Source organism: Cydia amplana, chromosome Z (assembly GCF_948474715.1).
Source record: "Cydia amplana chromosome Z, ilCydAmpl1.1, whole genome shotgun sequence".
NCBI lineage: Eukaryota > Metazoa > Arthropoda > Insecta > Lepidoptera > Tortricidae > Cydia > Cydia amplana.
In genome coordinates this window covers 14,706,175-14,718,445 of record NC_086096.1, presented here as the reverse complement: position 1 = coordinate 14,718,445, position 12,271 = coordinate 14,706,175, and the positions used below count along the sequence as shown (strand labels likewise).

Sequence of the window (12,271 nt, the reverse complement as noted above, 5' to 3'; positions counted from 1 at the left end):
GTCTAGGTATACTATATTAAGTTCTATTTCCACGATTTTTATATATATTTTTTGGAGCCATGGTTCAAAAGTTAGAGGGGGTGACACAATATTTTTTTCTCTCAGAGCGACTATTTCCGAAAATACCTGTTTACTTTATCCAAAAATTTTCGTTTAAGACCCCTGAGACCCCAAAAAATTTTCATTCCCACTTTACGTGTAGAGGAGGTACCCTAATATTTTTTTTCTAGATTTTAGCAAAATTAAAATATAGTATTAAAATATTGAAATTAATACTGTGATTGCTAGTTGGGTCGGTATTGGTTTCTGAGGGACGACCTGATGAGATCATTTAATTATGTAATTACATTGCACTGGCGCTCCTGCCTACCGTGCAGGCGGTCGTATTTTTAACTCTGATGACTACAAGCGAGCCAGACATAGATAAGTAACTCGAGAAACTAATAGATTTTTTTCGAAATTATCTTTACAGTACATATGGTGCTACTTTCCCGCACTAGTGCGTAAATAAGCACTTTTCGTTATTATGTCAAATGTTTAAAGGGGCATATGTACTCGTGTCGATTTAAAACACTCCCTTCGGTCGTGTTTTAATTTATCGCCACTCGTTTCGAATTTTCCGCACTTGTATCGTAAATAACTATTTCATCATCATCAGCATCATTTTCTTCTAGTTGTAAATAATATCGTTGCAACAATATTTGAGTAGGTAAATTTATTTACGAACGGTTTGCAACCCAAAGTCCGGAAATGTTTCCGCTTACGGAAATTGATTATGAATGCTCCAGTACTGATTAAAACAATTAGGATATTGGTTGATTGGTAACAACCTCAGTAGACGGTAGCTTCCTCTTGAGCAGCGGGTTGGGCCGGCGCGGCAGCGGCGTGGGCGCCACGCGCGGCTTGGGCGACGGCTGTACCGTCAGCCGGTTGCGCACGCGCAGGCCGCCGCGCGGCGCCTCGGGAGCGGGCGTCGGCGACGAACCCTGCTATCAAAATCCTCCTTATTTAAGGGTTCATAAGCGCACATTTTGATCGGTGAAGGTATGAAGAAGAACAAGTACCTTAAAATGTTCACCATGAAACTGTTACATTCATCGTAACCATTAGAATTGATCCATGAACGCAAGTGGTAAGTCTACTTTGCAAAATTTGTTTTGTGTGTATAATTTGCTTGTACCTTCGAATTAAATCCACCTCGGTATTGGATATCGTTATCAAGTTGCCATGCGCGGCACTGTATTCAGCACAAAAACAAAAGCATGACGTCGCTATATAAGACTGAATTAGCAGACTTAAATCACATCGAGGGCGCCTTACATGGAAAACCCACATAAAACACAAACGTAATGAAATGATCCTGAAGTACAAACATCTTCATTGGCTAATGGGACGCAACTCGGCCCTCTCAGTGAACAATAAATTACTCCTATACAACGCAATCATTAAACCCATTTGGACCTATGGGATCCAACTATGGGGAACTGCTAGCGACAGTAACATTATGTGTCTTCAAAGAGCACAGAACGCTATCCTTCGTGTGATTGCCAGTGCACCCTGGTTCACTCGAAACGATGAAGTACACGACTATCTCAATAATATGCCCACCATAAAGGAAGAGATCAAAAGATTCACTAAAAATTACATTGAGCGCCTTGAAAGGCATCCTAATCCACTGGCATCAAAATTACTGGACAAGATAGAAACAGTAAAAAGACTTAAAAGGAAGAACATTGTGCCATATGAAAGTAGTGGTTAAGAGAGACAATGGTCTCCAAAACCCAAATTTTAATAACTACCTATATACAGCAAAACTGATTATAGTCGTTATCGACTGATGGCAGTTCAAACCAGAAAAAAAAGAAATCACATCGAAATCGAGTGAGCGTTTAGGCCGTGACTGAAAGGTTGCGCGCATGTGATAGGTAGATAGTGAGTAATCTCATAAACGCTGTAGGTATCCCGACAGTTTTGTGTAGTTTCGTGAGTTCCGCGGCTGCCGTGAACCTAGACACAGAACACCGAAATATACCTAGACGTCGCAATATTCCCACGTTGTTGCATCGCCTGTGTGCCTCGATTTTAATAGTTATTAATTGTGTATAAGGTACATAATCACGTTATTTATGTTAGTCTATAGGTAGCTAGGTATCTAATGTTTCTTCCATCGTATTGCGATGAGATAAGTCACTTATCATAAGTGTGCTGCTGTTAGAACCTAAGAACCTAATATCTTTACAGTGCAGTCTTTAGTGTTGGATAGTATCAAACCTCAGCATCGGAGTCAGTGGGCGGTGCATCAGGCGCGGAGGTCTCCGTGGGTGCATCAACGGGTGCCTCGGTAGCCGCGCCAGGCCGCGGGCGCGGGTTGGCGCGCAAGTTCAGTCTCGGTCCGGGGCGCAGGGACGCGGGCCGCAATCCAGGGCGGCCGCGACTGCAAAGTATCAAAACAAATTTACATTCCCCTTCTCACATGGTACACCGAGTCGTCAAATTACCTACATAGCCACTTTATAAATGGATCTCAGTCATGCAGCTTGCCGTACATCAGCTAAAGACTCACTTAGCCAGAGTCAGTTGCACCAAACCTGCCTGTTTGAATGTTTTGCTTGGTGAGACATCGCCTACTTATACAGGGTGTTTCATGTAACAGGTGCAATAAATTAAACAGTAGGCTATACTCCTCAAACTGACCAATATTTGTTCAGCAACTTTTAAAAATTATGAATTCTTTCGACTTCCTCTTTTTCATATAAAATAAATATTGCCTTCAATGTACATCAGTGTGTTTGACGTTGCTTGTCACGCTTTAAACACTGTTTAAACATAACAAAATGTTCAATACATTGCGGCTTAGAATAAACTTTAAAGTGTAATAAAAAAAAAGAGTTATTTTCAAAAGTTGCTGAACAAATGTTGGTCAGTTTGAGGAGTAGGTATAACCTACATTTTAATTTATTGCTCCTGTTACAGGAAACACCCTGTATAGCCGCGGTCGAGATACATACAGTAGGTATTCGGTGATGTGCACATTACGCATTTCCGCTTTCTCAGCTTCAGGCGGAGACCTCTCTGGCACTTATCTGGCACTTACCCAATGGTTCTGCTCGGAGCAACGGTGGTCTCCGCCGACTCGCTGCCGGCAGGAGCCGTGCTGTCTTCTGCGGGGGCCGCGCTGCTGGTAGTAGAGCCGATGGGCCGCCTCAAGTTAGGGCGAAGACGGGGTCTACGAAATTATGAAACAAGTTAAATTATGTCCATTTGGTAGACTTAGACGTAGATTAGAAATTTGTTAGAGATTTATCCATAATAAGTAGGTACCTAATTAAAAGAGAAGAAATGAAATCAGACAGACAAGAACCGAATGAAGTGTCTCACGTTAATAAAAAGTAAATTTACATAGGTACTTATAATATAACTTGTATAATACATATACTTTTGCTAGAATATTGCCAGAGGGATCTTCGAACAATGACGAATTTCGACGTTCGTTGCAATTATAGTTCAGCCAACAAGTAACAAAAAGAACACAGCGTGCATGTTTACATATAATAAGTAGCTGTGGCGCTATTATATCTGCATCCAGATTTGAATTATTAATAGTGATGTACCGACTATTGATTTGGCCGACTAGCCGACTAATCGGCGCTCGGATGGCCGATTAGTCGGTCGACTAGTCGGCTAGTCGGCCAGATCATTAGTTTGGTCTAAGTTCGGTTCAAATGCACTAAAAAACAATCCTTTTACCCTTTCGTCGCGCTATTTATCATATAGTAACGCTAAAAAATTTAATAAATAAATCCTAAGGTTATATTCCATACGGCGACCGCACAATCGGACATAAAAAAGCGACCACAGGGTCAATCATTTCGAACAAAAGTTTTCGTTAGCACCATAAATAAAAAAATGTGTAAAATAGGTAAAAAGCTTATGAGAATATGTGCTGTTTATTTCTTTTTGCCCTGTTTTTCTGTCACTTATGAAGTGCCGACTAATCGGCTATTTTTGCCGACTAGTCGCCGACTAATCGCCGACTACAAATGAGGCCGAATAGTTGGCTTTCCCGACTAGTCGGTACATCCCTAATTATTAATTAGTAATAGGGATGTACCTCGGCGCAGGAGTGTCGCTGGCGGGCGAGCTGGCGCCATCCTCGGAGGCGGGCGCAGGCGCAGCGGTCGTGGAGCTCGGCCGGTTGCGACCCGCGAACAAACCGCCGCGTCGGCCAAACGCCTGCAACAATTCATACACATTCTTCACTCATATGTTATTGGATAATTGCCGCCTTGGTGAATTTGGGTCATCTTTAAGACAGGCATGTTGATTTTGGAATGTGTTGCCATAAAATACGATGGACATTAAAATTTATTGAGTTCTGAGAGTTCTTTTGAGTGCGGAAATGACTTTGTGAATTATAACTTTGTTATTGTAGAATTGTTACCCAACTATGAATTAAAAATAGGTAGATAGCTCCAAATGTACTTAGAAATGTTAAAATAGTTTCTGTTTTTACAGTTTCTACCATTTTTTTTTGACTAGTGTAAAACATTCCCGCGCCCAAAAATCCAGGGTGTTGGTTACGAGATAGGAGTAGACCGTCAGTAAAATCCTGTATGTAAATATTGGTAAAGAACTAAAGAATATAATAGCGACTTATATACGACGTTTCTTATAGTATCAGTGGGTAATAATGTAACTTAGTGTTCAAATATGTCTCCACTAGGCTTATACAATTACCTATACGTAATACCTACTCAATAAATTTACTTAGATAGGTAATAATGTTAAGAGCACGTGAGCAGCGCCTCTGTTCCAAAATATAAAGTATAACTTTATAGGTTTAGAAAAACTAAGTACCTACGACTTACTGAACACCATACACATATGTAAACAATAGGTACTTACAACTTACAACCTAAATAACTGACAGATGATAAAAAATTGGTTGCGATTAAAAGGGCTCATTTAGACGGCGCGCGAACTCGTATACCATTTTAGTTACATTGCGGACCATTGAGGTTACATCAATTCAGCCGATAGATCAAATGACGCAATGTAATGAAACTCGCATGCGAGTTCTCGCTCCGTCTAAATGAGCCTAGTAAGTATGCATAAAGCGCTTATTACCCCTTAGAGCATTTAACAACTGGAGACGCCGTATATGTAATTTTCTGTACAAAACTACTAATTTTTGCGGAGGAGGCGCACGTCAAATGTATAATAGGCGCATGTCCGATAAACGTCAGTCCATACAATGAGTAGGTATGACCATTGGGCGAGGTTTTCGACAGAGGGTTAAGCTCTTAAAGGCGACTCAGGCCCCGTAGACAACATGCCAATCGCTAACGCTCCGTAGCGAACGATAAGCAACTGTCAATTCACACTAATATGGAAGAGTGATAGAGAGACAAACCGATTCGATAGCGAAACGATAGCGTTTGTCACCTTGGCTAGGCCGCCAGGTTGTTAAATTCTCTATGTATTACCCCTCTCACAATCACACGTCGGTTAGAACTTTCAGATACAGATACAGGTTTTCCAGTAGACTCAAAACCTGTCACGGCTGGCCGTTTCATTAGATATGGGCATGATGCAAACTAAATCAGCCAGCGTTAGTGATTGGGTTTCGCTAAGAACTGTCTAATGATAAACAAATATGAAAATCAACATAATTCCATTCGCTGCGTATTGTTCGCTCAGGCAATTAGTAATGCGAGTAAAACACATACAATGTACGTTACAATGACGAGAATTTCTAGAATAAATTAGTTATTAATGTAATAATATTTTTGTATACCGTACCTTGGGCTGCGACACAGGTTTCTCTAGAGGGGCAGGGGCGGGCGTAGACGCTTCGAGTGCTGCCGCGGTAGTCTTGCGCACGCCGCCTGGCTTGCTGAACCGACCTGGTGACAATTCACATGCCCTGTTACTTTACAATGTTACTACTTCCGACAGTATTTAGAAAAATAACCAAAATATTATTTTAAGCATTAGAAATATGTTACTAAATACATAACAAACAAGCTTTCTGTTTGCATTTGACTTGACTTCCCATCATATGAGATCATATTATCCCATCATATTTATCATTACCAAACGGTAAAGTCAATAACCCTTTTAGCCTTTCACCTATGCTTAGTATTACTCATTCAACCCACTGATTACATTCACACTACTTTTACACTAGCCTATATGCTAGTTTAAAACAATATGCATAGGTACTCGTAATAAATAATATCTGGGAGACCCAGCTTTGCTCGGAAAACATATAAAAACTGAAAAATGAGTGTTTCCCAGAGATAAGACCTATATATATACCATTTCATCGAAATCGTTAGAGCCGTTCCGAGATCCCCGAAATATATAGTATATATAAAAATAAATAAATAAATAAATAAACAAGAATTGCTCGTTTAAAGGTATAAGATTTAGTATGCGCTTAAAACATTAGCGTGGCAAATCAAACAGTCGCATAGCAAAAACAAAATGACATCGCAACAGCACTAATAATCATAATAAGATAATACTTATACGCCCTTATACAAATATATACGCCCCACTGATGCTGCTTGTGTTAGACGGTTTGCTATTGAGCTATAATAGCAGTCCCAACGCACGTGAGCTTAATCTGCAGTAGAGATTTAACACACCACCTTTGAATTTATTTCCTACCTACAATGCAGCGCAGGTTTCCTCATAATGTTTTCTTTCTCCGAAAAGCAACTGGTAATATTTACCTACTTAAATATGAAAATGTTATTTCGTACATAAGTCACGAGAAACTCATTGGAAGGCGCTAGGCTTTGAACTTTGGAAGCTGCACTTGTTCACTTGTCATTAGTGAACTTTCTCTAAGGAAACATATATCGAAGAGACTAATCTTCTACCACATCGACTAAGTACCTATAAATATGTATATAGTTGTCATTACGTGTAATTACCTCTAGCTCTTGTAGAAGATTCTTGGGGAGGTTCGGTGGGTGCGCTGGATGTAGTGGAGAGGCGCGCGCGGGCACCGGGCCGGCCCTTGAAACGGGAAGGCCGTGTGGGCGCGGCCGTGGTGGTGGGGGCCGGTGTGGTCGTGGTGGTCGTCGTGGTTGTGGACGTGGTGGTCGTGCTTGTTGTGGGCGTCGTCGCCTCTTCAGTTGTGCTGAGAGCCTCTGTTGTGGATGACTCCTCGTCAGCGGCGGTGGTACCCTCAAAACCGAGATCGTCGACAGTTGGGTTGACATCGTTGTTCAAGTTTTCACCTGCTAAATAAGCATATAGGTCGAGAGCGACCTTCTCCATTGCAGTCATCGTTGTATATTCCGTGGTGTCCTGTTCATATGGGGTCGTTTGTTTGTAGTCCGAGGGAAGTTTGGAGTCGTCGATTATTTCTTGGAATCTAATTCCGCTTGACAAGCTGTGCCCTTCCCGTACTGAATCTTTGGCATGCGAGGGGTCTTTGGTAGGTACACCTTCAGGTATCTCAGTAGATGTTTTACTTTCGGAGGAATATCTTGTAGGTGGCTCTTTGTATTGGGAAGGAATGTCTCCAGAGTTTGTCTTAAAGCTGTCTAAATCGACAAGTTCTGAGCTAGGCCGCCTGAAAGAAAAAAAAAACATTTTACATGTACACATATTATAATGTAGAATACATATTTTTGAAACAAAACGCATACCTTATATGCGCTCGGGTCCTGCTCCTAGTTTGGCCAATAGACTCGTCAGCAACGTTGTCGATCTGCGGTCGACCTCGCTGCCTGCTTGTTTCTGAGGAAACCTCTGGGACGTAAGTGGTTGAACTGGCAGGCGTCAAGTTGCGTCCGCGAGGTGGGAAACGTGTGCTCGATGGTAATCTACAATTTTAAAGAACAATGCGTCAGTCAAATAATAATAAAATATTCGTAATACTAATACGATCTGGTTTTAATAAATTGTTTATTACCTATCTCCTTCAATTTCCTCTTCAACTGCCGCAGGTGCAATCGTGCGTCCTCGCTGTCGGCCTCTTCCGGATGCTGGCAGAACCTCATTTTGGTTGTCAGATGTAGCTACAGTTGTTGCACCAGACCTGTCTATAGAACTGTACTTATTCTTGGCCTTGGTTTCTTTGCCTATTTGGTTATCAGCTTCTGCTTTTTGAGGGCCGTCGTGAGAATTGTGGACAGGTGCGGCAGTACTTGAAGAGGTTTTATTTTCATCATCTTCGTCATAATAGTAGTAAATGTATTCATATTCATAATCCTGCCCATTTGGTCCCTTTTTGATTTGTATGCGAGAGTGTTGTTTCTGCTCTGAGCCCGCCGGTTCTAATTTTACATTTGATGACAACAAGCCACTGTTTATATCATCTATGGTATCGAAATTGATAGGAATATAGTCGTAAGTCTTCTTTACAGCAGGAGGTGCAGTAGTTAATATAGGTTTTTGTGTTGTCGTATGGTATTTGTCACTTAATTTTCCCGATTCGGACATGGCTTCTAATTCTATTTTCATTTTTGGGTTAATATCTTCATTTTTTACATTCTCTTTAATTTTAATATCTTCTATTTTAGATACCGGGATATCGATCTCTATTGATTCAGCTATTTTACCTTTCTGCACTTTCTTAAGTATTACTCTTTTATCTTCTTCGATTGATACAATACCTTCTGAGGTGTGTTTACCGCCAACTTTACCATTGACTATTTTTTTATTACTCTTATCATCTTCTGGTCTAAAATTTCGATGTGATGGATGTTTTTCGGGAATCTTATGCGAGCTTTCAAAATGTCTTATTGGGCCTTGCTGACCCGCGCTGACTAAAACATATTCTTCACCTTGTCGAGGCTCGGTAATAATCTGTACCTCAGCCATGGCTTGGTAGACTGTGCAGACTAGCAAACATCTGTAACAACAAACGGAAACATTTTAAAATAGATAGATAAATACCATGGGAAAGTAATGTTCTAGCGATAAGATCCAACAATTTATGAGTCAGCAAGATGACATCTCTGGCTGTTGCGCCTTAACAGCCGCGCAGCCCCGCGCCTCGAAACAAAGAATGAGTCATCCACATTTCATCACTCCGGTCCCGGCGCTTGGCGCGATTTCGCTAGCATTCCAACAGATATGTCAAGTGCGCTGGAGTCGACGGTGTAATTTATGCACTGCTTACATACGTACGCGCGAAACAACTATTTAAATGTCTAAGTTCTTTCGTAACGTTTCGGCACATTTGCGTATACATACGTAGGTATCAATAAAATATCTGACATGCAGTTGCAGTAAAGTGCGCAAAGAAATACTGAGAAATCTTATGATTCTGGGTGACTAAAGTCGAACATTGCAATACACTGTTGGAAATAAGTGATGTGGTCGTGAGAAATGTTAGCGAAAATCGGAGCGTGGGTGTTTATTACGAATACTAATTTCACACAAGTGCAAATCGATGAGGTAATGTGACATCGCTAACACTTTCGCCTATAGAGATTCTCACGCGATGTATGGAATTACACATTGCGGCGTTTTTGCGAATAGTTATTTGTCTATTAACCTCGAGTTGTAAAAATAAAATACTTACAAGTTTCGTTAGCACTGCCGCCTCCGAGAATTAAAAAAAAATTGATTTCGACAGGTGAGCATTATTCAATTTTTGATGCGACCCAGTAAATAAACAAGTAGATTTTAACTTCCAGAGGAGACATTGTAAAAATGTTAACACATTTTTATTTTAAGTAGTTAGGCACCCAAAATGTTCTATAATAATATTATAAATCGTGCAGTTAGAAGTACCTAATAAATACTATAAGTAGGTATATGTAAATACCTATATAATATGTAGACTTACTCCTATTTTTATAAAGTAAAATTTAAACAGCGATGATCCATATCGCGCTCACTAGGATTATAAATCCAATTATTGAAGTCGGAAGAAATTGCTTCCGCGTAATTTTGCTACAGTCATGCAGCGGCACGCGGAACTGAGGGTGGGATACGATACGGCATACGTATACACCAGCGATGGGCGCGATATTGACACCATTATTACCACCATTATACTTAAATATATTCTGATTATTTATTAAATGCGAAATATATTTTATTTACTATACTTAACCGTAAATGTAAACGAACGTGTTTTGTGGATTTGGATATAACTCATTTTTCATTTAATCGTTATTCTATAAAATAGGTAGGTATTAAAATAAGCTCGATAGTCGATAATAATTATTCCGCCGGTGCAACCGGACCGGTATATGCGATACCGGTTCCAAGAGTTTCAATTTCACTGGATGTAAGGTCGCACCGATCGCAAGGCTATGTGATCGTACTTATACTGACACAGGTACGAGTATCAATTCATCGCGAACGAGTTACGAAGTTCTTTCTATACACCGCACTTTTGTGAAGCTAAACATACATCAGATCCGACATTCAGCTTAGTATGGGTCCCAACTTTAGTACCCACGTCACCATATCGCCGCTATACTTACTCAACCTCGTATCTGCAACACTCATTTGATGACAAAAACACCCGTATTCCGAATGAAAGAAAAGCGACATTTCCATCAAATGATTGTTGCAGATATGAGGTTGAGTAAGTATAGCGACGATATGTACTAACTGTATAGAAAAGTGGATACGATACCTATACCTACGTAAGGGCATCGACTGTACTATACTAAGTATAAGTCTTAGTTCTTTACAAGTCCAACAACAAACAATATGTATGTGTGTCTCAGTTCACAGGCATTAGAATCACGACATCTTGTTTTTACGCCGTACAGCCGTACGCTCAAGCCAGAAGCACTTAATAGTCATCGGTGTAAGTAGGTAATTACATATAATTAAATGTTACCTAAATCCATTACATGTTTTTTTTTTCATTAGCTACCCATCTACGTCATTTAATGGCGTCTAATGCAATTGAAATAAGTAAGGTGCAGAGGGGGCATTTAGACTACGGAGTAATTTAAACTAATCGAAATATTTTCCATGTTTTACATTATTAACTTGTACGCGTCAAGGTTCTTCTAAGTAGGTACCTTCCTACCTAAGTTAGATGTAAATAAACAATTCTAAATTAGAGATTGGTCAATGCTCTGACTGCTAGTAAATGCAAGGCTAAGCTCGTTATGCTTTTTAATTAAGTTACCAACTCGGCTAATTGTCCTTTTAGTGTAGGCAATAGGCATTCTCGTTCACTTGACTTCAAATCGTTGCTACTTATCTTATATCATTACATTGTAAATAACAGCTAACAGTTTAAACATATCTGAATTTGTTTAATAATATAATCTTTAGTTATAATAATGCAATATAGTCTTTTCTGGGTAGAAATAAAGCGAACATTATGAACGTTATTACTGGGACGCGTAAGGGTGGAATCACATCTGTCAGCATCGAGCCGCATTTTATATATGAGAAATCGCTCGTTAGTATGAAGATGCGTACGCATCGGAAAGCTGAAAGCATGCGATGCTGCGATGCGATGCTGACAGATGTGATTCCACCCTAACCGACCTATTTAAATGTTGAACAACCTATTTGAATTTATTTGCCTCTACGAACTCGTAGCGTCGCCGTAGCGTTCCCTAACGCTTGTAGCCCCTGTAAGGATGCTTATCCAGAAACCTACAATAATATTCAATACCGATTATATTATATTAATATTTATGATCAAACGCACATTATATTATAATATTTATCTGATGTTACATAACACACAACAGTGCAAATAGTATTCCATTTCATTCACACTGTGTAGACCGGTATGTGATTTTGGTACGACGTATAAACAATTTGTCAACTGTCAGATCTTTAAAAAAAAACTTTCAACCGTATCCGTATTGGCTAAATATTTAAGTTAAAAAAATACATACATCTTTTATTCTTAGAGGTGATATAATGAAGTCGAAACCGTAACAGGTTTCAAATATCAAAATATTTGAACCGGCGCGAGTCGGGCCCAGCATCACCGTAATCGAACGTATTTGAGCAGAAACATCGATTGTTATCCGTGGGAGCTATTTTACAGGCGGCAGTAGATCAAGGACCAAACACGTTTCTCACACGATAGCTTGCGAGTGGATAGGTACCTACTTGCTTCCGCAGCTAATGTATAAGTAGCTACGGATTTTGCAAGTTTTGCAGACAAACCTAAAATGGCCAATATAAAAATATGTTCCGATTCTACCTACCATTTTAAAACGCAATAATATGTACTTATATAACATTTTGGCCAAATAGGTCAGGTACATATAAGGAAAGGCAGATCTTGGTTCAGTAATATAGGTACACC

The 12,271-nt window shown here is 39.9% G+C and overlaps 1 protein-coding gene across 2 annotated transcripts in view; it reads right to left on the bottom strand.

Annotated features, from left to right (window-relative positions):
• The window catches only part of LOC134661162 (mucin-5AC-like), a 36,093-nt gene that overhangs the window by 1,096 nt on the left and 22,726 nt on the right, over positions 1-12,271 (bottom strand). For both annotated transcript variants that reach the window (XM_063517117.1, XM_063517118.1), the window contains exons 3-10: positions 7,934-8,875; positions 7,668-7,844; positions 6,945-7,591; positions 5,803-5,906; positions 4,112-4,233; positions 3,095-3,226; positions 2,272-2,434; positions 831-986 (exon numbers count right to left, since the gene is read on the bottom strand). In XM_063517117.1, the coding sequence (XP_063373187.1) occupies positions 831-986; positions 2,272-2,434; positions 3,095-3,226; positions 4,112-4,233; positions 5,803-5,906; positions 6,945-7,591; positions 7,668-7,844; positions 7,934-8,875 (2,443 nt within the window). The remainder of the gene's footprint in view (positions 1-830; positions 987-2,271; positions 2,435-3,094; positions 3,227-4,111; positions 4,234-5,802; positions 5,907-6,944; positions 7,592-7,667; positions 7,845-7,933; positions 8,876-12,271) is intronic.